We start from the raw sequence: 26,440 nt of genomic DNA, 5'->3' as shown, positions 1-26,440 counted from the left end.
GCCCGATCGGCGGCATTGACGGGTCAGTATTTTGCGCTTATTCTCGGCTGCGCTCGTTAGTACGAGAGCAAGCCTAGTACGGAGCACAGATTACATATAGGTACATATTTCGTCCAGTGCGAGCTTTTAACCAGACGATTGATTGCTATTTTCTTTCATCTCCTAGAATTCTTCATGAGTGTTCAATCCGTCCGGACTCCGCACAGTGAACGTTCTAAAACATGATGGTCGTTGTAGTTGACAAGTTGATTTCCATCTCTCTTCCCATACCACGGTCCATGATAACAATGACATCCCCAACACTCCAGGAGCCATATGCTTTGAGAATGCCATCGTGAATCGACATTGTTGACTTGCCAGTCTGACAGATATCATGGCGTCCAGAAAGAGCATCGTCAGGCTGCGGGAGCACTTTTCCTTCGGCAATGATCATGTTCATGCTCCATCTCTTGGTCATCCTTCAATGGCGCCACCACCGTCTCTTCTCCGGTCATAAATCTAGCACTGGCTCTGAGCAAAGTCTGCAGAATTTCCAACTCTTCCTCATTTCTTGGAGCATACACTATCAGAAACGTGTCTCCGATCTTCCAACTGTATTTCCTGCCACCTAACCACCATGGAGCTGTTCTTGCACAACGGTGTCGTTCGGCCCAGCCCTTCTCAATGATCTCTTTGGCATCTGCAGGTGAGAAATACAGATGCATGGATGCGTCGCCGTGGATATGACCAAGTTCTCCTCGGGAGACGGTGGCAACCTCGGGAAGGTTTTGAGGTTTGGCTAGGAGACTTGGATGTACAAAAAGAGCAATGTTGTGCTTTTCAAGGCTGGAAAGGTTTTGCTGCAGTGACCTAGGATTTCTCAAAACAAGTGAGGTAAAAAGAGATGTCACACGCTTACAGTCATTAGCCACAAACCTCACAAGACAATATCAAGGGGATGAGCTCCTTTCGAGTTCACATGCTGACCAAACTCACCGCATTCATCGACGGTCCCGGGTTCTGGCTGAATTGTCGTTGAGGAGCAATGCCCAGGATCAGTGGGCGAGATCCTTTTCGATTTGGAAGTGCCAGAATCTCTTTGTGGGCAGCATTCTCAGGATAGTCACCTGTCCATGTCGTGTCATGTGCTGAGAGTGTATAAGGACGAACGATGAAGGAGGTCAGGACCCAGCCGTACACATTGTATGGTGGCCCTCCTGGTCCCAGTGACTTGTACAAGCGATAATCTTGGACACACCACAGTGCAAAGCTCACCAACGAGATGGCGAGGGCAGCAACGACCAGAATGGGATGCAGAGGCAGAGAGGAGTGGAGGACCTGAGGCTCGGTTGCATTAGGAAGGATATACAGATCGTTGTTCATGTTGAATTGGCGTGCACTCTTGTAACAGGAGGAAGCTCAGCAATGACAGAAAATATAGAAAAAGAGAGAGAGAGAGAGAGGGAGGACGATAGTTGCCAAAGGAGTCTGGCAGGAGAGGACTTTCTTTTGTGAGAATTTCAAGGTGGAGAGAGGTACCACACGGCCACGAGGGCAGGTGCGTTGCAGAAATCGAAGGATCTTTCACAAGGACGAGGACGAGGACGAAGACGAAGACCTGTTGAACTCGGAGTGAGGCATGTGCCTTTCCGGGTACATAGGCGAGAGAGATGCGATTTGCAGAGGAATGACGCTCGCATCGGCTGACCAGCCATGGAACAAGGGGAGCGACGGTGATTCGAGGCAGAGGACGCGGTCTTTTGTGAATAAGGCAAGGTAAGGTACCGTAGGCAGGTAGATTGACAGCGTATAAGTGAGTACTCGGCCTCAGTCTGGAGCAGTAAGAAGCGCATCAGCGACGTGGAGAGGGATGGTTCTGAGCTACTGGATGAGTAGTAGTTTCAGTGACAATGATACGCCTAAAAGGGCCTTAATGGACAAGGCCCATGACGTCCAATTTGTTGATGTTCCTGGAGGGGCACAACGAAGGCGATGCCACTTGATGCTTCTTCTGACGCAGGTCGGTGCAAGGGTTTTACGAGCCCAACTTCATGCGGGATGGTCACTTGGACACTTTCTGCTGCTTGTTTTATCCCTCATATGCCCAGAATGCTGCATGCTTGTCGACGCCTTACTCCCCTTTTGCGTCAAACCGAAGCGTAAGCTGAGTTGGACAGCCTCAAGGTGCTTTTGAGAAACTCGCACAGAGAGAGAAAAACACCGATTCCTGATCCTTGATTCTATATGTCTCATTGAGTCGATAAATATTCATCTTTCACGGGAGGAAATGAACATCCCACCCTGAACGTGGGATGTTCAACACTGGCGGCGTGGGTTGGTGCAGCCGGGGAGCTGTTTTAGCTGTTTTAGCTGGGGGCTGACCACTATTTGTTCCCTACCCTTCCACTACATCCCACCGGGCGAACCCAACACTTCCTCCTCGTATCTTCAGGTACGCGAACTGATTTGCGCGGGATTTTGACATGGCATGATGCGAAGCTTGTGGACTCGTGCTATGGACCATGACATCAAATGGCTTTCTCTTTTTCTCTTCGCCTTCTCCCGGACACTACGACCGCTTGCAATCATTCCCTGTTTCCCCGCTTACAACATGCGTTGCCAGCTTTCTTTCCTACACCAATCATTCCTTGCAAATCGTGATAGCTTCTAGAGGATGTCTTTGCACCGAGACCATTGGGTGCCTCATAATATTTTGAGGCTGCACGTCCAGCCCTGGTCCCGGTAGCTCGCCGGGTGTCACCATGCTGCAGTTGAGTGCTTCATCCTCCACACGAAGCGAGGCCCTGTGTGTTCTACTGTCACTCAAGACCTAACGCATCGACGAGACATGTAGGTACCCACCAATACAGAAATAAGCCTGTGGGAAGGGAAGACACTTGATGCATTGCATTTCGAAGACCTTGAACTCGTACTCATATTCATGCCCTCTCCTCAAGTCCAAAGGAGGGAACCATTTCAACCTGGCTTCCAACTTCGTCCGGACAGCTGCAACTGCTACCTCAATTCATCTCACCCCTCAACGCTGCAGCTGCTAAGAATGTTGAGTAACCCAAGTGTTTTCGCGCGCGCGCGTGCGCGTGTGTGTGTGCAGAACAGGTCTCTCTTAGCAACTGGAACTATTCAGCACCAATCCACGGATCCACAATATGCATCGGTACCCTACCGATATACCCCATATCGCCAAAAACGTCCAACCAGGACACAGACGACATACCACTACAGGCGTCGCTAGACATAAAGCACACGGCTTCAGAATGCTGTGTTGTTGCAGAGCACCTATTTGAGGTGTGCCATGTGACCCATCATCACACCACGGTCGACTTTGTTTCGCCTGCTACCAAAAGCATACACTGTTTTAAAAGCTCCACCACGGCACAAAGGCCTTCTGTCTGATGAGGTTTAGCGCCGCCTTCTACACGACTACCGTGACAACAGTGTTCGCAATGGGGCAAGTCTTACATAGAACGTGGTAATAGTTCCCGGTCGCCATCTCCAGAAGAGGGAAGCCCCTCTTCAAGACTGTCAATCAGTCATCATCCAACATGCACACCCATCCAGTCGACAGTCATTGCCCCGTCTTGCTTCATGTTAGTCGTGACGGCTGCGAGTCAGCCAACGTCACAGAAACAATTGGTTCGGTTTGAGGGGGATCAAGCATACAAATCACTACCCTCTAACTTCGGTTCCACCTAATACTCAGGTTGGCACTGACGGACGACATTGCTACAAAGATCGGTAGACCAGTGCACGCTTGGGGCCACTTTGACTCTCAAATACTGCTTCATAATCGAAGAAGAACAACATGCAATATCACTCGGGTGCTTACGATTCACAAAGCCAGTGGAAAGAAAGCTCGACATAACGAACACCACACGTGGATTGCCTATTTGGAGAACCTATTCTTCTACCCAATCTTCTCCTCGGTGTCTCACTTCTTCCACAAGCCAATGGGAGAACCCACATGCTTACAGAGAGCTTCCTCGAAGCTGACGCGCCGTATCTTCATTATGTGATTGACGCGAGGCATCGCAAGGCCCCACTCAAAAACCTCACTTCCCAAGTAGACAACCTCCTGCATCTCGACGCCGAAGTTGTAGTGGACGGCACGGCCGCCTGGCAAGTGCCGACAGAGCAGATCAAATGGCATCGGCTGGTTCTCAGCGATGCGAGGGAGACAGGCGTCGTGACAGTGCAATTCGACGCGAAGGGTTGAGTCTGGGTCTTCCTTTCCCGACTCGTCGATCATGGTGATGACCATTGTGCCCTTGGCATTGTCATTCCATGGTTTGAAGAAGGCTTCAGTGGGCTTGGTTCCCGAAAGAGGCGTGTATTTCATGCAGGTCCAACAGAACTGGAGGTCGCTGGGCATCCAGTTGCGCAGGAGGAGGAGAGTCATGCGGCGTCTGCTGCAGTATGTGTGGTATTCGTCGTGACTGTAGCCGATGAGTGAATCTGAGTCCGGTACGTAACTGAGTTGTGTGCAATTTGACAAGAGAATTGGTCCGCTGACTCCAGGAGTCATGCAGAAGCTGCCAAAGAATTTGTTCGTCAGGGCTAGTGAAACGCGGCTCGGGACGTCGAGGTATCCAAAAATTTGGACGAGCAAGTCATGGTCAATCGTCTCGATAATTGTCTCAGTGTAATTCTGTGTTTGTGTTTGTGTCTTTGTCTTTGCCTCTGCGACCCTGCGTCCAAAAATTGTATTGTATTTTCCCGTGACAAAATCGGCCTTGACGGGGTTTTCATTGATCTCGTCGTTACGCTTTCTCTTGAGACCATGATGTTGCGGAGCCGACACCTCCACCAGCGCCTTCTCGAGGATCTTGATGTTCTGTGTTAGTGGAAGATGCTTATGAGGATAGTCAAGCGCTCGTACCGATTCTGGAATCCTGAACACTTCACGTGAGGCCATCTTGTCAAAGTTGCGCGACTACCTTGAGTATGGAACATGCTGCAATGTTACCATTTTGACCACGAAGATAGCTTCATGATGTGTGTATCCTGTTCGCCAAGCACGCTGTTCTGAGTTGAGGCGGTGATTGAACATATCGCGGCGCGTCAAAGCCGGTGAATAAGGTCGTATGGCGGTAGAGCCTCAGCAGAGGATACGGGTGGCACGGGGCACCAACTAGACATGATGGATTCACAATGAGAACCACATGGGCATGGAGGCCACTTGATAGAAGTACCTACATATTCGAAAGTTGCCAAAGAGGTACCGGTGGAGAAAAGAGCGGCTTGTTGCAAGGTCTTTGTATCATGAAGCAGAGAACATGACCAAAAAGTCTCTCGGAAGCTGGATTCAAGGCGACGAAACGTCTTGGGGGTTTGTTCTCGAAGGTTATGGTAGTCAAACGCCCCAATACAAACTTGTTGCTTGTTTCATGGCCATTGGGAGCCAGTGGTGTACAAACAGAAATGGTTCTATGTACTCCGTACAGTACCAACCCCAGGGGTCATTAGCCTTGTGTGCCCCGAGGACACTCGTGGTCTGATAGGAGCATGATATTTTTCATCCGGCGAGACGGAGCCGAATCATCCCCAAGGCTGAGTTACTATTCTCAGGTGTACCGGATAAGACCAGGCGAGTCCGAGGCATTTTCCTGTGAAAATCAATCAATACATGGAACAGGGTCGGAAATCGACGTGCATTTGAACATCCATCAGAAGACGCCAAGGAATTATGTCAGCTGTTTGAGGCCTTTGTCCTTCGGGTTCCGCAAAAACAATTTTCCATGGACGGGAGAAACGCGGAAGAAACTGCCAATCCGTCAAGTACCAGCTGGAAGAAAAGGCGTCAATCCTGCGATCTCATGCTTGCGGCTGAATGAGTTACGGGAGAGAGAGAAGAGAAGAAGAAAAGAGACATTGAAACCAGGCATCAGTAATTCATCACGCACACAATCACCCATTTCCGTCGACAATTCGACACTTTCTCCGTGCGAGGCTGTCTTCGTCATCCCCCATCCCTGTTGTATGATCCTCGCCGCCTAAACCGAGAACATAACAGGGTGGCCCAGCCCGTTCGAAAGACTGATTCCTCATCCCATACTACAACTACGTATGAGTTAGAAGATTCTACCACTCATATCATTCCTCTCCCCTGTCGAATTGATCGTACTCTCTTTATCGCTTTTTCTCCTTCTAGCGATCCACCTCGAACATCAACATTCTCCACCACTGACGACGTCGATTCTTGTTACCACTTTTTTCTCGCCTCGATTTCAATCGCCTCAAAATCGTCAAAATAAATCCCACAAACACTCAGCCTGCGATTGCCTGTGGTTGAGCGTCGCTACCTCAGTTTCCTACTGGGTTGATATTCTTTCACCGTGGCTTCCTCAAGTCTGCAGACTTGGTTTTCCGACTCCCTACAAAGCCTCACTAGCCTCGCCGAACCCCTCCTCCGCCGGCTCCCACCTGAATTTCACAATCACCTCAACACCGCCCTAACAGATTATTCCACCGCCTCTTATACTACCCTTGCCGTCGTCCTCCTCTCTCTCCTGTTCTTCGTCTGCCGTTTTCTGATGAGCAGCTACGGCGGCTACTATGCCTATGGTGGTGGGCGCAATGGAGGCTCACCGTACACCAGTCACATTGTCGACCCCTACGCGCGCAATCTTTCAAGCCAGTTCGAGTACATCGACGCAGATCATGACATACTACACGATGCTCATCGACCGACAATGACAAAAGCCCACAACAATACTTACGATGACCCCGAAGCACCTGACCTGATCCTCGTACGGTACATGGCTTCCCTCATACCGGTCGAGTTTCCTGCCTACTCCATTAGTGAAGAAAAAGCATATGTTGGTCAGCTGCGTGAAGCCGTGGCACGGGCTTTGTCGACTGATCCCAGAAGGGTCCGGCTGGTCTACAAAAAGCGGGATCTGAAGCATGATTCGTGGCCCTTGAGGAAATACAATATGAAACAAAACAGCGAAGTGGCAGCGATCAAGACCGAAGGTGTGCTTGACTACAGCGACCGCGATAGTCCGTCGTCCAGTGATCAGGAATCTGTGGCAAGCCAAAATCCCCGGAGACGGCCTCGTGCGCTATCATCGGTCAGAGATCGAAGCAGCGAACAATTACCGACCCAGAAGTCACCAATCTCATCGAACTTTCTTTCTCCCAACGGCCATATTCCCTCTGGCAGTGCTTCTGAGAGACAATCTCGTGGCAGTCTGAGGCCTGATGTGGACGATAGGACCTACCGACGAGAACCGTTACGCACACGAGGCTCATCACCACGACCAAGTTCGACGCCAGCTCCGTCAGCCCGAGTCTCTGCAGATCCCAGCACTCCTTTGGGCAAGTTGCAAGCCCTCTCAAATACATTTCAAGACCAGTGGCTGCCTCTCTGTCAAAAGTTTATCTCCAATCCTCCTTCGAATTCTCAAGATAGGGAGAAGGAGCATCGTAAATTGAGCGAGAGTATCATGCTACATATTATGCTCAAAGCGGATGCTATTGACGTCGACAATCCCGAGGCAAGAGCGTTCAGAAAGGGTTTGATCAATGAGACCAATGACATAATGAAGAGGTTGGATGCCGTTGCGAAAGGTTGATTGGAGATTGATACTGTTGATGGCCATACATGTTGCATTTTCTGGCGTCCAAGAAATTCTCTTTCCGACTATGAGAGGATGGTTTACTCCATACTGGGACCGGCAAATTGCATTGATACTGGCGATATATGATTCTTTCCATGGGTGGTACAGTGACCGTAAAAGATGGCGGTGTCGAGAAGGAATTGCATGGAATGCATTGCATAGACTGTTCCTACTGCTGCGGTAGTAATACTAACACGCATAAGGAACAATGCACTCTTTGCGAGACTGTATTCTATTCTTAATACCCAAGATACCTAAGCAGTACGTACATTACAGCATTAAAGACTAGATTTCCCTTTGAGAATGGCTTGGCCATGGCATGTGGTTGGTAAACGAAAATTCAATGGTGTTTTTGACTCCTTCTACCCTCTCGATAATGACAACATGTTTCAAGTGTTGTGTTGATCGCTTGATCATGTAATCTCAATGTTCGCAAGGTAGAGCCGAGGCTTCACAAATGGGATATCCTGTTTGTACGCCATGTCAATGGGTTTCTCTTCAGCCACAAGTGGTGTCCCCATGATTCGCTCAACGAGATTCAGATGCATGTAACTGCAGGCATGATGCAGCACACAACGACCCTAAGCTGGTCGCCAGCTGGCACATTCTTACTGGTGCCAATCAATTTGGCGCTTGCCGTATCTCGGACAACATGGTGAGCTCAATCAGAACCAAAAGTGACGGTAGGTGTTCCCGCGACGTTACCTGCTCGAGGGCTTTTCAATGTCACGGCCGCAACCTGTTCAGACTGCCACTCGGCAGAATTCCGTTTGGAAACCCTTGTCCGAGGACGATTTCCGCCGAGATCTGGTTGCACTGTCTCGAAAGTGCAATCAGGTGCCCATCAAACCAAGGCTCTGGCTCCCTGCGACCAGCGATGCCGCCCACCACGACAAGAGTTGGAGCAACAATGCCCGACGACAACTCTCTTTCGACGTGGAAAGGCGGCTCGCGGACGACGTGGCGTACATACTGGCAGCAAAGGAAGGAGTAGGTAGTGTCACCGCTGTGTGTGTCGAAGAGAACCACGAACCCGAAGGACTCATCTTCCGTGTCGCGGCCAATGAAGGAGTAAATAAAGAATTCAAGGCTGGTCTCGGTCACATATGTGAGCTTTTGACGTCTTGCGCGAGGGATGGTATGTATATTAAATGTTGACGTGTCGGTGTTTCTTCTCATCAAATTTGTTGGCAGAAATGACAACAACACAATGCATCTCGGGAGTTTCAGAGGCGGTCATCAATCTCTGTCACGGTCGAATCCTAGAACGCATGCACTTTTTCCTTACAGGAACACCTTCTTTCAGGCGTGGGAACCATACTCTAAAACTCGTCATTTCTGACAGCCCGAACAGTGCCCTGGCAAGCTTACGGCAGACTGCTCGAGGTCCGGCTGGTCAAGATCTTTCTAGAAGACTGTCTCGCCTGAAGATTGATTTCGAAGAGTTCCTACGCAGGTCCGAATCTCTGTCATCGATTGATGAGATGTATGAGTTGCAAGTCATTGTCAAGAAATGCTTCTCCGTCACCACTCGTGATGGGGAAATGTCTTTCTGGAACACCCTCTCTTCGGCCGGAATAAGTCCTAAAAAGTGGTTCAACAACAAGTTCGTCATGCAGATCGATAAACTCGCCGCGTACCACAGGATACCGGTTACGCTGGTAAAGGATGTCCGTAAGAGAGGTTCACGAGCTTTGTTCACAAACATCACACCGCTATATCTCGAACCATATGCTTCGAAATGGACGACGATATCTGCCGAAGGCAAACGGGTGAAATGTCACGTACACGCAGAGGTACAAATCATTACACATTACCTCAAGTCACAACCACCACCACGCATTCCACCTCGCTTCATCGGGACGAGCAAGGCTGCCTGCTTCCTCTGCCACCTGTTCATCGAGTCACACGGGGCGTTCATGGTGTCGGCCACTCACGGCCGGCTGTATGATCAATGGACCATTCCGGACCTGGCGGATTACAGCTCAGAGGTGGTTAAGAAGCTCAGGGGCGTCATCACGGTCATGGACGACGAATGTAGACGTCTCGTCAAAGAAAAGCATGGTCGTGCTTTTCCATTGACCAGCAGGCACAACCTGAGAGATTTTCCCAGGTATTCGCCGGTAACTTCTTCGGTCATGTCTCAACAGCAGCAGCAGCAGCCGCACATGCCGGCTATAGGTGAAGCAGAGGCGGTGGATGAAGCTGTATTCGAAAAACTTGATTTGAAATCCGATATGGTTGAGGACATTGTCAGTCAGAGCAATGAGAAGGACGAGCGAAAGGTTGACCAGATAGCAAGCAACCCATCAGATTCATCGTCGACATTACGATCGGGACCGTCGACTCAAGAAGTTCGGATCGAACCAGATCAACCACAGTACGTCGACAGCATACCCGGTATAAATATCAGTCTGGAGGTCGAAACTCCTTCAATAGGAATGGCACAGTTTCGAAAGGTTTCGGCGACAAATGGAACTGAACATGTGTCTAATCTGGTCAAACTCGAAGATTTGAGGTTGGGAGATGAAATGTATTTTGTGAGACCGGAGGATCAGGATCATGTAGGTTTGCGTATCATCGGTAAAGGAGAGAGAGATTTGTGCTTTTTGCGATTGAGATGGATTTGAGTACGAAGGGCTAGAGAATACCTCAATTGAAGGTGTGAGATTTCTTATGAGCTACGGTAATAAGCTGCATCACCGTGCAGTTTGTACTCGTACCGAATTACTGTACAGTATATTTTTGTTTACTGCCAGTCTTACAGTCGTATTGCGTTGTACCTACTCCATAAAGTATGGTACGTACCTAGGCAATGCCTAGAAACAAAAAAAAAGGCGCCGATACAGCCGAGAAAAGTAGGTCAGGTAATCACAATGTTGTGATATTTTCCTCAATCTTACTGAACATCACACTTTTGTCAAAGGAGAGAGAGGGAGTTTCAACATAACACAATCATCTCTTTTCATAAATACAAATCCCCTCATACGATTCAATCGATACAGTACCTTCAGGAAGATCTAGGTGTCAAACACAGGCACAGACCACGAACCCAACGACAACGACCTCCGGCATTTACAGTCACAAAAGTCAGATCAACATGCAAAACGCACGAGGGGGAAACAATAATGGATCAACAAATCAGTAAGATTTTGATCTCTTTTTTTTGATTTGTTTCATCATCTCATCTCATCTATTCTTCCTTTTAATGATTTCTCATTGCACTGTACTGTATCTGCCGCTGTCTCCGAGAACAGCGTGGCCATTGGAGACCCTCCTCCGAGATTACCTAATACTTTCGTTGGTCCGCCTCCTACCAGAAGTATCAAGTACCTCCTTAAGAGCTCTTTACTTACGTATTTTGCTCTTGTCTCAAAAACTACAGAAATTCAATGATGGATGACACGAAACAAAATCATGGCAACAACAAGAAAACCTCGACGTTTTCATTACTACCAGAAATAGGAGGCGGCATGAGTTTGAGTGAGAGCGTGGACGAGGCTCTGAGAGACTCATCTTTGGGGTCCGCGGGCCCCCAAGACAAAGGCGAAAAGATCGACGAGTCTGTCAAGGTTGGGGATAACGAGGATTTGCATGATTTGGCGGCTAGGAAACAACCTCGAAGCAGATAAACCTCCCCCCCTCCCCCAGAGTCGGCGAGATACAGTATGGAAGACAAACAAAGGTGACATGCAATAATTCCCAATATTTTTCCGTGTCATGGCGTGTTTTTTTCTGTTGGTGAAAGTATTCGTCACGACAAACCATCAACCAGCAGTATCAACGCATCTCATTTTGTCAGAACTTGATTCAGGTTCAAATCAAATATCCGCAATCATCCTTTTGATTTGATCATGTTTCAGAACGGCACCGAACCTGTATATGGGGCGACGTCATGATTAGAATCGTTGACTTTGGAAGACGGGACAGTGACACGGAACGCCAAAGGGCAAAAGAAAAAAGAGCAACACGTACCCGTAACACTTGATCTGTGCCAATAATCGATCCGATATCACCGTCAACTTTTCGACCTTCATCGACGCAAACCCACGAGATTGACTTATCATGTGCCACACTTGGATCGGCGTGACCTCCAGACCTTGTTCGACAGGGAGAGTACTCGACGCCTCCAAAAGTCGACGCAGGACCTCGGTCGGTGCGTTCCACGAACGAGAACAAATGTCATGTGTGGGCGCGACGGCGGTGTTGTTGTTGTTGTTGTTGTTGTTGTTGCTGCTGCTGCATAGTAATGCCGCGGTGGCGGTATGGACGTGACCCGGGGGTGCTGTCTGATTCCCATCGTCATCTGGTTGGTGGATATGTGGAAGACAAGGTCTTTCGAGTCTAAAAGTAGAAAAATCAAAGGTCAGCGAGCAAATCCAACAGTGATGAGGTAAACGACGGCACACACACGTCTGTTCATGGATTTTTTTGGGGTATCAAGTGGTAAGTTGTAACATACTTTAACACGAATTCCATGGCCACAATCACAAGGTCGAGCTGCGCCACGTATCCCGAACTGACGGTAAAAATAGATTCTTTGGAAAGTTGAGAACTGTCATATTGAGGTTGTTGATCTGCCAAGTCCGTTCATTTTATGAGTCAGTAATGGCTCTGTCTCCAGACTTCTTATAACGAAAGGTGTCACAGATTAGAACAAGGACAGCCGAAACTCACCTGTAAAATTTGAACGAGAATACCAATCTTGAGGTGATGAAGTATTATTCGTATTCTCACTCTCCAAGCTGATTGGACTCAATGGCCACTGTGGTTGACGATTACTACCAGGAACAGAATCTGTCTTTGTCGTGGACGACAATACGTGCATCTGCCAGGGTTTGTCATTCTGACTTTCAACCCAGACTACTGCACTGCCACTGCCACTTGGACTCCGAGTCTGACTGTTGACTTTTTCATTGCTGACACCTCCATGGGGCTGGAATTGGTACTGAGAGTGAGACTGGGATTGCGGGGATATAAAGTCGTTGGTTTCCCAGTTGTTTGTCTCCCAGGTTGTGCTGCTGCTGCTGTTGTTGTTGTTTCGGTCTGCTCGAAAACTATTCTGGTTTTGATTTTGATAAGGGTACTGTGCGAATCCGTTCCTCTTGTTATCGATGACGGCTAAACGATTCGTCGCCTCGGCAAGTTCACGCTCGAGACGGTCAACTTGAGTCTGTAAGTCGGACTCGGATTTTTGAAGTCTCTGCACCTGTTGTTCGAGGCTTTTGAGATATTGATCACGTCGTTCTCTAAATGTTCTATCAAAAAGGACACGAATACAAACACAACTGTCAGCAAGACTGGTCACCGGTCAAACGAGGACGCACGTCGCCCTAGAAAGGCAAGATGTGGCAGGAAGATGGTGGGTGAATGGATGGACCGACTTTTGCGCCTTTCTCAGTTGTTCGCGACGGTTCGCGACACGATCTGATTACACAAACAAATTTAGCCTTGTGTGTCTCCAGAGGTTACGGGCTTCCGTCTCTCTCCGGGCCTGAAAAGAGGGAACCTCGTTTACCGGCGCATACGTACCTTCGACGGTCCGAAAGAGGGGACGAAAGACATCAACCATTTTGTTTCCGTCGCTTGATGCAGAGGTGAGTGGGGGAGTGTGAGATGCGGTCTCCGTTTCGTTGCACGAAAAGTCCAAGCGACAAAAGAAATCAATCAATTGATTCGGCTGACGGAAATTGAAAGTCGTCACTCTGGTGGAAAGGTAGGATGAACCGGACAACTCCGAGAGAGGCTTACAAAAGCAAAAAGGCAGACAGAGAGAGAGGGAGAGAGATCTGCTCGTACTTGCAGAAGCTGAAGAGAGAGCCACGAGTCGACTACGAATGACGAGCGACGAGGTCGGTTGGTACGGAGGTTCGATCTCATTGCTGACTGTCCCTTCTGGGGTTTTCGCTTCGTTGGGGCCAAAAAAAGGCCGGTTCCATGCGACAATTGTGTTCACCAATCACATCCACACGATGGTCCCTGAGGCTCCAAGTGTGCGACACGTTTGAAGGAGATTCAATAATCCAAAATTCCTACTTTGGGTTTAGTTTCATTGGGGTGGTCCACGCCTGGTCCACTTCAACTAGATCGCAAGGAGGAATATTGGATTGAGTAATCGTTCGAAGAAACATGGAATCGACAGCACTCGAACGGAGTACACGGTCCAAATTGACTCAATTTGAACACTTGCAACGGCTTGGTAATGTCGCAGAATGAAATCATCCTCAATATGGGACAATCACTATTTCGCGCCGGCTCAAACGAAACAGATGATCGAAATCAATAGTTTCCTGATCCAACATGGCGCCCATGTTGCGACGTCTTTTTCAACCGATGCTCTACCTTACCAGCGAGATATATAACAGAACGAGTCCGGCTCCCAATCTTTTGGCCTCTTCCATTCCTGGCGGACAAGAGACCACAGTCGACCAACCATCTTCTACCTCTTACCACCACGCATATACGGTCTGAGACTGTAACATAGAAGATGCTTTCCAGCGCTCGCTTCCTTCTCTTGGCCTCTCTAGGCCTCACTGCCTCGGCAGCTCCATGGTCCGATTGGAAAAGACCTAGCCCGCCATCAGGTCCCGGCGCCGGCGGTGCCAAAGCCATATACTTCATCACCAACGACCAGACCAACTCGGTCGTCGCTTTGCCGGTTGGAGCGGATGGAAAACTTTCGAGCGGAAGTGTGACCGGGACTGGTGGCTCAGGATCGAATTTCATTGATGGCAGCACTGGAATGATGGCAGGGCCAGACGCCTTGGATAGCCAGTCGAGCTTGACGATAGCTGGCAATGTGAGCGCGACAACGTATACCAACCTGTAACTTTGCAATACTGACACATCCATACTAGAACATCTTTGCGGTCAACGCCGGCAGCAACACGGTATCGATGATGTCGTTTGACCCTCGGAACCCTACGTCCCTGACGATGGTCGGACAACCCGTGGCCCTGCCAGGCCAATTTCCCAATACCGTCGCAGCGTCGAGCAAGAACAATTTGGTGTGCGTCGGCACGACAGGCATGGTCAATGGAGTCTCGTGCTCGAGCTTCTCCGCGCAGGGTCTCGGCGCGATGGACGGCCTGCGGTCTTTCGACCTCAACCAGACGACTCCCCCCGTCGGACCGACGAACGCCGTGTCGCAACTGTTCTTCTCCCCGGACGAGTCCCGTCTCTACGCCACGGTCAAGGGCAACCCGGCCGTCGGCACCACCGGTTTCTTCTCGGTGTTCCCCGTCCAGGCGTCGGCCTGGGGCAGGGCAGGAACCCTGGCCATGCAAGACACGCGCAGCTCGCCCGCGGGCACCGCCGTCTTGTTCGGATCCGAGAACATCGAGGGGACCAACAACGTCTTCGTGACGGACGCGTCGTTCGGCGCCGCGGTGGTCTCTGTCGACCAGGCGACCAATGAGGCCTCGCTCGTGGCAAACCAGACCATCGAAGGCCAAAAGGCGACCTGTTGGGCCACCATCTCCAAGAAGACCGGGAGTGCTTTCGTCGCCGACGTCGGCGTGAACCGTCTGGTGGAAATGAGTCTGACCGACGCCAGTATCCTGTCCACCACGGATCTTTCGGCAGACGGAGACCCGGGACTCATCGATCTGGTGGCGGCCGGCAACTTCATCTACGCCCTTTCACCTGGAAACGGAACCACGCCGGCCGCGGTCAGCGTGGTGGACGTATCCGGCGGTCAAGGGTCGGCGAAGTTGGTCCAGCATTTCTCCCTCGAGTCGATGGGAGTGGGAAAGAATGCCCAAGGCATGGCAGTATTTTGAGACGGACACAGAGCATGATCCCAGAAAAAAACATAAATCAAAAGCCTTCCCTCCTCAGAGAGAAATGTCCGTTGTAAAGTTGTCTCCTCTTTTCTTCACTTCTCATTGACAGACATGAAGATTTGATATTCATGTTTGAAAAGATGCAATTATTGAAATTAAAAGGACATTGTTAATCTCTGTGTCTTCTTATCCCTAGAGTTTCCAAATGGTGACAGTCCTATTGTTCGCTCGAGTCAGTGATGTTAATGTATACCATTAAATTCCTCCGGTCTAGAAACATAGTCAAGCATTTACTTTGAGTATGTGACTACGGCATTTCTGATCAATAGTCCAGGGTTTAAGATGCTATTGTGGTATCAGTCACTTTGAGACAGACCCGAGTAACCAGTCTGCACGGATGATTGATCGAAGTTGTCACCGACTTGTTGTGGGCCTGTAGTTCGTGAATAGGCAGGGTATTGCATACAGAATGAAATGACAATAGCAAAAGAATTCCCTATGCATCACCTTTTATCATTTCTGCCTTGTCATTACAAACACATCAATGTCGGTCAGTGAAGTTGTAATTCAGGCTGCCACAGGTAGCAAACATCTGAAAACATACTTAAACCCTCCATCTCCCTCTTCCTTTTCTCTCGAAATTTGCCATCAATCATTCTCTGTCAAAGCATTCTCTGATGATTGTACCATAACCTATATATATATATATATATATATATATATACAACATACTTCTCGGCGGTTCGAGCAACTTTTCATGCGGCCATCCACCTAACATGGTACCACCACATACGTGTACCTTTCTGGTGGTCTGCACGGGCGATCCGGCTCCATGACCCTTTGTCTTTTTGAGGGACACAAGAAGTCCGAAGCATTTTCTGGTCGTCACAATTCCCACCAAAACCTCACCATGAGAAGAATGACTGCAGCACACGGCATCGTTCACTTCGAAGTGGCTGCTGCAATCCCCCGCTGTCCTCAACGAACTCTTGAGCCGTTGCTCGGCCTCGTTGAAACACGCCCGCGAAGCCTATTGGACCGGAGAGGCACACACCATCGCATCATATCGATGCTACCACGGCACCGAGCAACTGGTGCCCGTGCGCATGTATACATGTATCAGATCTACGTCGAATTCAACGGCGGTGACCTAGGCTGCGTGTGGCAATGCCACGAACCCGGGTTTCCCACCACACAATGTCAAGTATACACAGCCGAACGGAGATGAAGCATGAGACACAACATCAGACAGGTCAACGAGGATCGGAAACCTCCAGTGAGCTAGTCAATACTTACAAGGAGAAGATTCTATTACAGCCCCTCACAATCGGTGCGCGTGCGCATATATGAGGACCTGAAAGGGTATTTATTACTGGCCGACTACATCACATTTCTTCTTGGTCTCACCAAAACTTCCATCGGAGTCATCGACGCTCTTCAAGTCGCACGCCGCAGAGGTCCTCGAGTCTGTGACGGATGCTCCAGAATGCGGACAGAGAACGACGTCATCGGCTAGCTCGTGTCGCCGAGTACGCCGCAGGCTATGGGTATAGTGACCTTCGGCCAAAGTGGCCACACGTCTTGAAATGGATGGAACCGAGTTTGGATAGTCGGGCGGGTGGGAATGCTTCGTGTCGACTATGGAAGCATCCTGCGCCGCGTATGGGCGAGAACAGCCACATGAGGAGCTCACGTCGTGTGCGGCAGTCAGACTCATCGAAACCCACAAACCTGCCACCAAGCAGGCCCAAAACCAAACCAAACAATGATGGATAAGTCATTAGGCAAAATGAAGATTTCATCATTGAATACGAACGGGATCCGTGAGCGACACGGTACGGCCGCCTTTCGAAACATGATGCGAACGCAAGGGATAGACGTGTCGCTGCTACAAGGCACGTACGTCGACGGGGATACGGCTGATGAGTTTGCAGATGATCGGCCGGTGTCAGGAGGACCGTCCATGATTCGAACGTCTGTGTGCTCTCGAGACATCGATCGTTCCGAGAAGCTCGAGTGGATCAAAGTTCACATTCGGGCCAACGGTCCCGATCCCGCTCGAACCCCACGACGGCGCTCGTATCTTTTTCGGCAGAGGACGAAGAGAGACTTCGGACGAGATGGTGGTTTCCAACTCGAAACAGAGCAGAATATATTTTGTGTCATACCTTGTTGGTCTACTGATCAGAGACTGGTCTGTGACTGAAGCGCACAAGATCAAGAACGCTGCAACTCGAGACTTTTGAAGGAGTCAACCTGATGGATGAACCCGTGAAAATGGTAACAACGTGACGGCAACCGCCCTCCACGACAATGTCGGCGACCCTTTGGGTCCGCCGTACCTGTTCTGGAATGAATACTTGCCGAGCGACCACGTCGGGCAAGGCCATCATCGTTGTCCATCATGGCAGAGAGATGGGTGTGAATCGGTACCTCTGCCATTCCCGCATTCCATACTTGCTCGATTCGAAACGATTCGGCCCAGCCGCAGAGTGGGATATCGCGATTTTATTCGTTTGTTCTGGAGGTTGTTTTCTAAGCAACTGGGAGCCGGGTCTGGTACTCGTCGATGATTCGAGACGAGAAATAACCTTGTCATCTACTCTCTTGCGTCTTTGTTGGCTTCGCTCATACTATATATGACCTTGCGCCAAAATGTCGTCAGCCCTCGCAATGGTTTTGGGTCTGTGCTGGCGTTAGGATCTTACACAAGATAGTCAAAACATTTATTTAGTCCTGTAATCAGAGAAAACAAAAACCAATTCCTTCCTATTCGTAACAGACAAAAAGACCCGGGATCGCACTTCCGATCTATACGTTGTCCTTTGTGAGTTATCCTTCTCGCCTTGCAAATCGAAATCTCTCATGCCAGGAAAATTCCTTTCCAGGAGAGACCAGGGGAATGGCTGTTTTTGAGTGCGCCTTGCAATACAAGGCCGAAACCTCGCTTCTCAGCGATACCACCCTGCCATCCCAAAAGCAAAACATTATAGTACTTCTATCGACCAGGCACTTTAGGGTAGCTAGCCTCGCCGAAACTGCGGACTTTTCGAAGATCATGGTGTTGTTGTGCTTCTGACAAAAGGATGACTTCAAACCGACTGCTAAAGTCAAAAAATGAAGTTTCCTCAAACCCATCCAGCAAAGCGAACCCACATTTGACGCCGTTGCTATCTGCAAGGTAGCCGGTTGCTTCGAAAACATCGATGTCGGTGATGATTTAACGCACCCACAGAGTCCAGAACTACAAGATTGGGTATGCGGGTACCGCCCGGGAGAACGACACCTCTTCCGTAGGCATCGTGCGTCCTGGTGGACTCCCTTGCTTGTTAAAGATCTCCCGGCCATTAGAAAAGGTGACCCTTTCGCGGTTTCCCACGCAAGTCACATCTCGGGAGCGGAAATGGTGATTGGCACGGGAGTCCCAGACGAGACTGGTGTTGCCAGCACGACTTCTCTTGTACCAAATGATCCAGGTTCTGCTTCTGAGCCATTCATTAGCATCTTCGTGGTAACCTCCCCCACACGCAGCCGATTCTTACCTGATACCTCCTCGGCAGCCTGTCCATGAATAACTTGGAAAGGAAGAGCAGCGCTGTAGAATGCAGTTGTGCGCATGAAAGATGATAAACCTGTTAACACCGCTGTCGGCTGACACCTCATTACCCCCATAGAGCGTCGAATGATTCCGGCCATCGCTCTATGTGTATCCTTTTGATCGGTCAGAGCTCGTTGGGTGTAGTACGAGAGCATAGTACCGTAGTCAGCTATGGGTCGCTCCATCAGCACGGCCGCTGATAGCACGGATCCCAATGTGGAATCAATGCCGAGATGTTGTGACGGGATATCTGTGTAGTGTTCGCTGTACTCTGCTGCCCGACAGCGATAGAAGAGCTTGTCACCGACAAAGTAGATTGCCCTGCGAGACAGCACCTGCTCCTGGAAGCTAAATGTTCATTAGCCCAGACCATTCACCGAGGAAAGTGGGCGACTGTGAGTTCTTACGTCCACGCCCTAGTGTTATGCACAGAGTTCCGAAGTAAACCATGCAACTCATGTACGAGCATCATCTCCACCCCACCAGGCTTGATTTCGATTGTAGTGGATGCCCTGCTGGGCTGAGGACACCAGGGAGACGAGCATTCGCGTCATGGCCACAACTGGCAACAACAGTAAGCCAGGCGAACTCATAGATACGGTCCATAGCATTCACGCCTCGATCCAGGTCCTCGTTGTCGTTCTGCAGCAGGCAGTGGGCGTCGACCCAAAGATATCGGCATCCCAGACGCCTCACAAGGGCGATGGCGTCCTGGACTGTCCTTGGAAGCCGATGCGATATTTTCATTAGAGAAACCGTCGCTAATAGAGCAATTCTATTGGCCTTGGTGAGACGAAAATTGGACACGGCTCCCCACACGTAGCTCAGGGCGACATATTTCTCACGGGCCCTCATCTCAACAAGGCAGCCCTTCTTGATGTCTATCAGGCGAAGAAGACGCAAGCCTCGAAACGCATCGGCAAACTTGATATAATCTGAAAGCTCACACCTCGGGCGATGTGCTAGTTCGCACGAAGATATCCAGCGTAACACTCTTCCGGTTTCCACATGAGGTCCGGTTGGCTCGATGCTAAGAGGTTTCCGGCCAAAACTGGTGACGGCTGTCCGTCTAAAGGCAATATACGATCCAAGGGCATGCGATACTTTGAAGGCGTAGTAGTCACTAGGTCCCAACGTCCATTTCACCTTCACATGAAGGCATTCACTCTCATCATCACCAGCCTCGGAGGTTGCGCGCACAACGAGCTGACGGAACAAACACTGGCTCTTCACCAGCCGCGCGCCAGAGCCCAGGGTAAAGCCGGTCCCAAGACGGGTGTCGAGAACATTCAGGTCAAAAGGGATTCGTGAGCACCACTCGCATAACATCATTAACTGTAACAGACCAAGGGTTGTTGAGTGTTGCTGGAAGAGCGAGAGTCGGAAGGAGTCTCAATCGAAATCCGTGACAACGCAGTCGACTATTAGGCAGGCGAGAGCCGTCAGCCTAGCACGCTTACCAAAAAGGCGGCAAGGACAATCCACCGACAATAGAGGAGAGGAGCAGGTTCTGCAAGTGTATGTAGCGCGGAACGGTTTGACTTGATGTTCAACACTGACATAAGTAAGCTATTTGGCTAACTCCTATCAGGTCTCTCTCTCGAAACTCCTAGTTTCCTCCAAAACGCCTCGCGCACGTCGACTAAAGTCCTCTGTTTTTCGAAGGAAAGGTGTATTCATACAGTCCAAAATCGGTCATCACTAGTGACGATCTGCAAATTCATTCGAAAGGGATGCCCACCTGATCAAGCTTTGGAGTCATATTCAATCCCTTTCCCCATTCTACCAGTTTTCGTCGTTGGCGTGTTGACCAGTGCAAGTTTGCCAGACTCGTCCACCTCTACCATGCCATTGAACAGTTCTATGATTGCCTCTCGAGCTTTGGACTGTTTCGACAGCACCAAGCTCAACATATCACCGTCACTGACACCGCACTGCTTGCCGACATCGATCAATTGGGCCACGAAATACGATTGTGACTTTCCTTGGTCGAAGCGTTGTTGCAGAACCGTCTGTCTCTCGTCATGTCGAATCCTCTCCTTTTCGACTTCTGTCAACCTATCCCATACAGGCTGATACTTGATCTTCTCCATGGCGGCATGGATGGCACTGTTGTCGGCCAACTCGCGACGACGGAACCATCTCTCCAAGTCACCAAGATTATACCATTGTTCACGATTCTTGACCGCCGTCTTGCTCATTGCATACTGATCTGTCAATTTTCGAGGCTTACCCACATGTTGACTTCTCAATACAGATGCCGTCTTATGGCCATACTGATCCAAGGCGGTCACGATGTTTGTCTCTGGACGCTGCAATGTCTGGATCATCTTTCGGTTGAGAGACTCGGAGGATGCTTTGTTGTAGTCGTGGATCTTCGGGTCAGAATCTGCAGCGTTCTCTCCTTTTCTCGTTCGTGGTTGACATATCCACGCATAATCACCTTTTGAAATCGCTTGCTGTGATAGATCCACTATGAATGCAACGGCGGATTGGATAATTTTTGTTGTCGGATTGCATTGGCCATCGATGTCGCTTTCATCATTCAGATATTGTGGGGGAAGGAGAGCTCGTAACTCATTCGCCGCTTGCTTTTCATTGTCACGACGTCTTTGGGCATAGCGTGCGACGTGCGGTTCTTGGGTTTGGCCAGGTAGTTCTGTTGATAATGCAGAGAGGCTGTTTATCCTGGCGCGTTTTGTGGGCGGTAAGGATTGGGTATTGTCGAGACTTTGGGTATCGGAAAGCCTCTTTCTGTTGCCATCAAGCCTTTCGCCCAACACGTTTTTGCTATTGGGTAAATCGGACGTGACCGATGGTCTCGTAGGAACGTGTCCCGTTTCTGGCCCGTCGTCTTCGCTGTCGCTGGAGTTTCCCCAGTCGTCTCAGGTAGCAAGTCTGCCGTAGTTCTGAGCATTTTTGTACGTATCGTTCTTGAGCTCACCGTTATCGGATTCTGTAGTCATGGACTTTTGGGGTACAGTAACAGCACGTTCACTATTAGGCTGTCTGGCTTCTCGACTGCTTGGTGGTTGTGCCTCTAGGAGATCCAGCAAAGGTGCCAGAACGTCTTTTACATCATACTTGGTCGCCAAGCCACGGGCTGTCGCAAGAGGAACCCATCTACCCTGATAGAACCAATGACCGCCATTGGTGATTCGTTGCGGACCACCAGCGTTCATCACGATCTTGCGTCTCATTTGTCCGTCCTTGACTCCGATAGCCCTGAGCATTGAACTCGCATTCACCCATGAGTCGCTCTGGTTGCGCATGACCAGAATTCCGTTGATGTTCACCTCATAGACGAAGACGCCTGAGCGCTCAGTTGGATAGACATGGGACACTGATCCACCCGATTCGACCATATCAGATGACTCGTTTTTCCTTTCCTTCGCTTGGTGTTTTCTTGCAGGACGAGATGAGCCGGTGGTATCCCGCGGGTCTCGAGCTCTAGCACTTTGTGATATCGCATGTCGCAACTTAGTAGAGCGTTGCGGGCTTTGACTGGTGTGAGTCGGAGGTGAAGAGCGCTGCGGGCTCTGATCAGTGGGGCTCGGAGATGAGACAACAGCATCTTGCGCTTGTTCGACCACAAGGGACGATCCTCTTGTCAACGCTTGAGACTCTTGTACCAGCGTTGTACCTCCAGGAGGAGGAAGCTCAATTGACTCATTTTCATATATCTGCTGGGTAGCGTTGCGATCACTCTCACTGAGTTCAAGCCATTCGTCTTTGTTGGTAACACCACGACAGTTTTGCTGCCATTTTCGGTCGTTCTCGATCTCTACTGCGTGGCCCTCGGGCGAAGGCTCTCTGCTCGCGTCATCGGAGAGGTTTATGGCTGGGTTAGAAGGTAGAGATCGTTCGCGTTCATGTCCTCGTCGAACTCGGTGTTGGGGGGAGTGATGAGTCGTACTTGGTCTCGAATCAAAATCATCACCGACAACCTTGACATCCGTTGAGATATCCCTCTGATGTGTCCATTTCTGCGACTTCGGAACCTGTTTGAAGTCTTCAATATTCACATCACTATCGTCATCTGACCACTCATATTGGAACGCGTGGAACGGAGGCATTGTCGAGGTCCCCTAACCACGATGGCCCAGCCATGAGCCTGCGGTAATGTTACGTCAACCGCCGTGGGGTCATAAGTCTAGAAATGCGAAGGTCCAGCGCAGAATCATTGCACGAAATAGTTTCCCGTTGACAAGTCAAGTACGGAGTATGTGGAGGTGAATGTGTGTCTTCTCACTTCGAAACTGCGGCCGATTCACATTCGATGGTACAGACTGCAGTCTAATAATTACTATGTACTCCGTACAGTACACAACCCAAAATAACCGGCAGAATAATTCCCCCAAGACCGGTTAACCTCACCGCCCATCTTTGTCATCATCAGCCTTGCGGTTTCAGCCTCACCATCCCTTTCACGCGTTCGAGTACAGAGAGTATTGCCCAGATAGTCTCATCACTTCTTCACCTCCCAATAATTGCCTGAAAATCTGCAAAAAAGAACAAAAAGTTTGGAGAGTTGAAGCCCAGACCTGGTGCTTCTCTTTTACTTATTCCGACTATGATCGCTGCCATCCCCTCATACCTTGGTCAAGGGATGTTTATCCAGTGATCATGGAAACCTGCTGACTCCCAGTTTAATCCACTAAGCTGGTTTCCAAGAATAAGCCCCCCTCCGAACCATTGGGCCAAAGTGGCGGTTCGACGTGGTGAGTCTTTAATAGTGGCCATCAAGGCGTACTTTGTTGAGTAAAAGTTCACTGGAGTAAATATATGTAGGGTACATGGACCGCCCTGACTTGTACATTGGTGAAGTGTCTCGGAGTGAAAGGGCCGTGATGTTCAAATTGACGAGTTGAATATCACTCTGTGGCGGCGCATCGATCACTATCGTTTCGTCGCGTACGTAACTTTGACTCGAACTGGTACATACAATATAAAAGAATGATACGTGTTAACCAATCTAATCAAGATCAGATATTGTTTCCCCGCAAACTGGTTTTTGGGAACAATCAAAATATGGCTCAAAGTCTACTCGAGAGGTTTACCTTACTCCGTACCCCTGCAAGGGTTCCGAGATGTCATAATCTCGGAATCCGGACCAAATGATTCTCGTACAGTGCAGATAAACCACAGACCTCGTGATTCGATCCCGCAAATGAATCAGATGTTTTTTGCGGGGAGAAATCGTCGAAGTGGTGGAGAAAAGTTCCCACAATGACTGATAACGGTACATCCCACACCACATGGGGCACAGAGTACGGAGTGCATACCGAGTAGATCCTTTATGTCTTGCTGTAAATGCTCCTACTAGCTACTCTATCAAGTCTAGCTTATGTACGGATACACTCTGGCCCTTTGTGGACTGGTTTCCTCATACTCTCCTTCGAAGAGTTCCCCGTCTTCCCCGGAATCAAGACCCACCGAATAGCTAGACGTCCAATCCGTACTCGTATATCATACTCTGCAGCGAATTGAGACCAAATCCTCAACATCTCTCTGTGTTACGGTCGCCACCTCAATTCTGACCAGACTGACCAAACTGGCCAGACCGACTTTAGCATGTGCAACGATTCTATACTCAAATTACCCCCCGCCTCAGAGTACGGTAGTGCGCAATGATATCCTCAGATTCTGGGTGACAAAAAGGTCCCACAAAGATCCTTCAAGGCGTCCCGTTTCGTGCACCGACACACAAACTAGACCCCAGAAAACCCCGCGGATCAATCTTTGGCCTTTTACCCTACTTCCTTACCCAGGTCCAAGTTAGTTAGGTTGTTAGCTTCAGTGGCCACCCATTCTTTCCCAGACTACTCCGTGCTACTCGCACACAGTCGTCCTGTGCTGTAGACCCGACTAAAGTCAGTTGGAGGGTCCCCATACACTACAATACGGCCCAGTCCACCGGGGTCTCCGACAACGAGTTTGTACTATTTCCCCACCGCAACTCGCGGCAACGTCGGACAAGTTGGTGTTTATGATCAGTCTACAAAGTCCTGGACATCTGCCACGTTTTTCAATCTACTTATCTCGCGTGTTTATCTCATGATATGATGGTCATCACACTGTTCACAATCTCATTGGCAAACGCTTGAAGACTCCGCGCACTTGACAACCACATTTAACAACAGCAATGACCACAGACACCACCACGGATAACGTGGCCACCTCCAGCCCAACCCAGCCTACACAAAAGGTGGCATCGTACGATGAAAAGAACGACGCCCTCTCGGAAGCGGACGAGAAGCATCTCGAAGATGTTGACGGAAATGAGGGCAATCTCACATACGACGATGTCGACGAGGAGCCGGAATTGCACGCCCGTACATACATAGCTCTCTTGGCCATGTTCTTGCTCAATTTGGTCCAGGTCTTTGCTCTCCAGGGACCTCCGGCAGTTGTACGTACACTCCACGGCGACTCTTCCTCGTAACGTGACGTCTCTTACTGACCGTCACTAGCTGTCCATCATCGGCAAAGCCCTGGATAACCCAGAGACCCAAACTTGGGTGCCCAACTCGCTGTCTCTGGTGCAAGCCGTCCTCGGCCCCGTCATCTCGGCCGCCTCAGATACCTTCCAAGCGAGAAAGTTCATCCTCGTCGGCTCCTCCTTGATCTCATTCATCGGTTCAGCCATTGCCCCGGGGTCGAACGACATCTACCGACTCATCGCCGCGCAGACGTTGATCGGTGTGGGATTTGCCTCTGTTCCTCTTGCGTACGCTGTACCCAGTGAGATCCTGCCCAGGAAGTGGAGACCTAGTACGTTATCATACACATCCTCGTCCCATGAAAAAAAGCAACCCATACTGACTCGTCAAACACAGTGGCCCAAGCGTGTATGAACATCGCAGCCGCACTGGGTGCCATATCTGGCCCCTTGATCATCGGCGCTCTAGCGAGGGACAACGTCGAGGACGGATGGCGCAAGTTCTGGTGGATTCAAATGGGCCTCTGGGGCCTCACCGCAATCTGTATCTTCGTCGGCTATCGACCTCCCAAGCGACACACCCGTCTCGACCATCTTTCCTTCTGGCAAAAACTGACACATCTTGACCTCCCGGGTATCGCGTTGTTGACAGTCGGCCTTTCCCTCTTCTTGACCGGCCTCAACCTCGGAGGCGGTCTCTATTCCTGGACGAATTCCCGCACACTCGTCACCCTGGTCTTGGGAATCGTCATCATGATCGCTTTCGGCGTGTACGAATGGAAAGGTACCCGAACTGGGGTCTTGCATCACGACCTGTTCAAAGGAGGCAAGAACAAGGGCCGCACTTTTGCCATCTGCGTCGCTCTCATCTTTGTCGAAGGAATCATGCTTTTCTCCTACATCGTCTTCTTCCCTGTCATGTAAGGCTACCTTCCCATTATTCTCGCTTCAAGTCATTTGATCCCTAGGGGTGTCAAAAACAGTGACAGCAGGCCCT

General features: G+C 49.9%; 12 protein-coding genes across 13 annotated transcripts; 6 read left to right on the top strand and 6 right to left on the bottom strand.

The window, feature by feature from the left end:
- On the bottom strand, positions 1–1,952 carry PV06_03885 (uncharacterized protein). The gene is made up of 2 exons (XM_016404710.1): positions 976–1,952; positions 1–893 (listed from the first exon to the last, which is right to left on the bottom strand). The coding sequence occupies exons 1-2, from the start codon at positions 1,360–1,362 to the stop codon at positions 396–398; spliced, it is 885 nt and encodes a 294-aa protein (XP_016265715.1). The 5' UTR covers positions 1,363–1,952; the 3' UTR covers positions 1–395.
- PV06_03884 (uncharacterized protein) lies at positions 144–2,196 on the top strand. The gene has a single exon (XM_016404709.1). It carries the CDS (start codon positions 1,850–1,852, stop codon positions 2,171–2,173), a length of 324 nt encoding a protein of 107 aa, XP_016265714.1. The 5' UTR covers positions 144–1,849; the 3' UTR covers positions 2,174–2,196.
- A 245-nt stretch (positions 2,197–2,441) lies between these two features.
- On the bottom strand, positions 2,442–5,875 carry PV06_03882. 2 transcript variants are annotated; one of them, XM_016404707.1, is made up of 3 exons: positions 5,194–5,875; positions 4,877–5,128; positions 2,442–4,822 (listed from the first exon to the last, which is right to left on the bottom strand). In XM_016404707.1, exons 2-3 carry the CDS (start codon positions 4,910–4,912, stop codon positions 3,929–3,931), a joined length of 930 nt encoding a protein of 309 aa, XP_016265712.1. In that variant the 5' UTR covers positions 4,913–5,128; positions 5,194–5,875; the 3' UTR covers positions 2,442–3,928. The 2 variants fall into 2 exon arrangements, with proteins under 2 accessions (XP_016265712.1, XP_016265711.1); XM_016404706.1 differs by having other exon boundaries at positions 4,877–5,875.
- On the top strand, positions 2,506–4,598 carry PV06_03883 (uncharacterized protein). The gene is made up of 2 exons (XM_016404708.1): positions 2,506–4,461; positions 4,519–4,598. Exon 1 carries the CDS (start codon positions 2,921–2,923, stop codon positions 3,230–3,232), a length of 312 nt encoding a protein of 103 aa, XP_016265713.1. The 5' UTR covers positions 2,506–2,920; the 3' UTR covers positions 3,233–4,461; positions 4,519–4,598.
- A 655-nt stretch (positions 5,876–6,530) lies between the features above and the next one.
- On the top strand, positions 6,531–7,574 carry PV06_03881 (uncharacterized protein; the record flags this gene model as incomplete). The annotated part of the gene is made up of 1 exon (XM_016404705.1): positions 6,531–7,574. One exon carries the CDS (start codon positions 6,531–6,533, stop codon positions 7,572–7,574), a length of 1,044 nt encoding a protein of 347 aa, XP_016265710.1.
- Positions 7,575–8,770: 1,196 nt separating this feature from the next.
- On the top strand, positions 8,771–10,249 carry PV06_03880 (uncharacterized protein; the record flags this gene model as incomplete). The annotated part of the gene is made up of 1 exon (XM_016404704.1): positions 8,771–10,249. One exon carries the CDS (start codon positions 8,771–8,773, stop codon positions 10,247–10,249), a length of 1,479 nt encoding a protein of 492 aa, XP_016265709.1.
- A 274-nt stretch (positions 10,250–10,523) lies between these two features.
- On the top strand, positions 10,524–11,489 carry PV06_03879 (uncharacterized protein). Its single transcript, XM_016404703.1, has 2 exons — positions 10,524–10,763; positions 11,005–11,489. Exons 1-2 carry the CDS (start codon positions 10,720–10,722, stop codon positions 11,249–11,251), a joined length of 291 nt encoding a protein of 96 aa, XP_016265708.1. The 5' UTR covers positions 10,524–10,719; the 3' UTR covers positions 11,252–11,489.
- Positions 11,056–13,462, bottom strand: PV06_03878 (uncharacterized protein). The gene is made up of 6 exons (XM_016404702.1): positions 13,152–13,462; positions 13,004–13,046; positions 12,297–12,877; positions 12,082–12,196; positions 11,595–11,963; positions 11,056–11,495 (listed from the first exon to the last, which is right to left on the bottom strand). The coding sequence occupies exons 1-6, from the start codon at positions 13,189–13,191 to the stop codon at positions 11,441–11,443; spliced, it is 1,203 nt and encodes a 400-aa protein (XP_016265707.1). The 5' UTR covers positions 13,192–13,462; the 3' UTR covers positions 11,056–11,440.
- Positions 13,463–13,701: 239 nt separating this feature from the next.
- PV06_03877 (uncharacterized protein) lies at positions 13,702–15,690 on the top strand. The gene is made up of 2 exons (XM_016404701.1): positions 13,702–14,418; positions 14,477–15,690. Exons 1-2 carry the CDS (start codon positions 14,107–14,109, stop codon positions 15,398–15,400), a joined length of 1,236 nt encoding a protein of 411 aa, XP_016265706.1. The 5' UTR covers positions 13,702–14,106; the 3' UTR covers positions 15,401–15,690.
- Positions 15,691–18,401: 2,711 nt separating this feature from the next.
- On the bottom strand, positions 18,402–20,330 carry PV06_03876 (uncharacterized protein; the record flags this gene model as incomplete). The annotated part of the gene is made up of 6 exons (XM_016404700.1): positions 18,402–18,577; positions 18,633–18,724; positions 18,792–18,888; positions 18,946–19,349; positions 19,409–19,417; positions 19,480–20,330. The coding sequence occupies 6 exons, from the start codon at positions 20,328–20,330 to the stop codon at positions 18,402–18,404; spliced, it is 1,629 nt and encodes a 542-aa protein (XP_016265705.1).
- Positions 20,331–20,746: 416 nt separating this feature from the next.
- Positions 20,747–21,331, bottom strand: PV06_03875 (uncharacterized protein; the record flags this gene model as incomplete). The annotated part of the gene is made up of 1 exon (XM_016404699.1): positions 20,747–21,331. One exon carries the CDS (start codon positions 21,329–21,331, stop codon positions 20,747–20,749), a length of 585 nt encoding a protein of 194 aa, XP_016265704.1.
- Positions 21,332–21,886: 555 nt separating this feature from the next.
- On the bottom strand, positions 21,887–23,077 carry PV06_03874 (uncharacterized protein; the record flags this gene model as incomplete). The annotated part of the gene is made up of 1 exon (XM_016404698.1): positions 21,887–23,077. The coding sequence occupies one exon, from the start codon at positions 23,075–23,077 to the stop codon at positions 21,887–21,889; it is 1,191 nt and encodes a 396-aa protein (XP_016265703.1).
- Between the last annotated feature and the right edge of the window lie 3,363 nt (positions 23,078–26,440).

This window comes from Exophiala oligosperma (genome assembly GCF_000835515.1).
Source record: "Exophiala oligosperma strain CBS 72588 unplaced genomic scaffold supercont1.3, whole genome shotgun sequence".
Taxonomy (NCBI): domain Eukaryota; kingdom Fungi; phylum Ascomycota; class Eurotiomycetes; order Chaetothyriales; family Herpotrichiellaceae; genus Exophiala; species Exophiala oligosperma.
The sequence above is the reverse complement of the archived record's forward strand: the minus strand, read 5'-3'. Positions and strand labels throughout refer to the sequence as shown.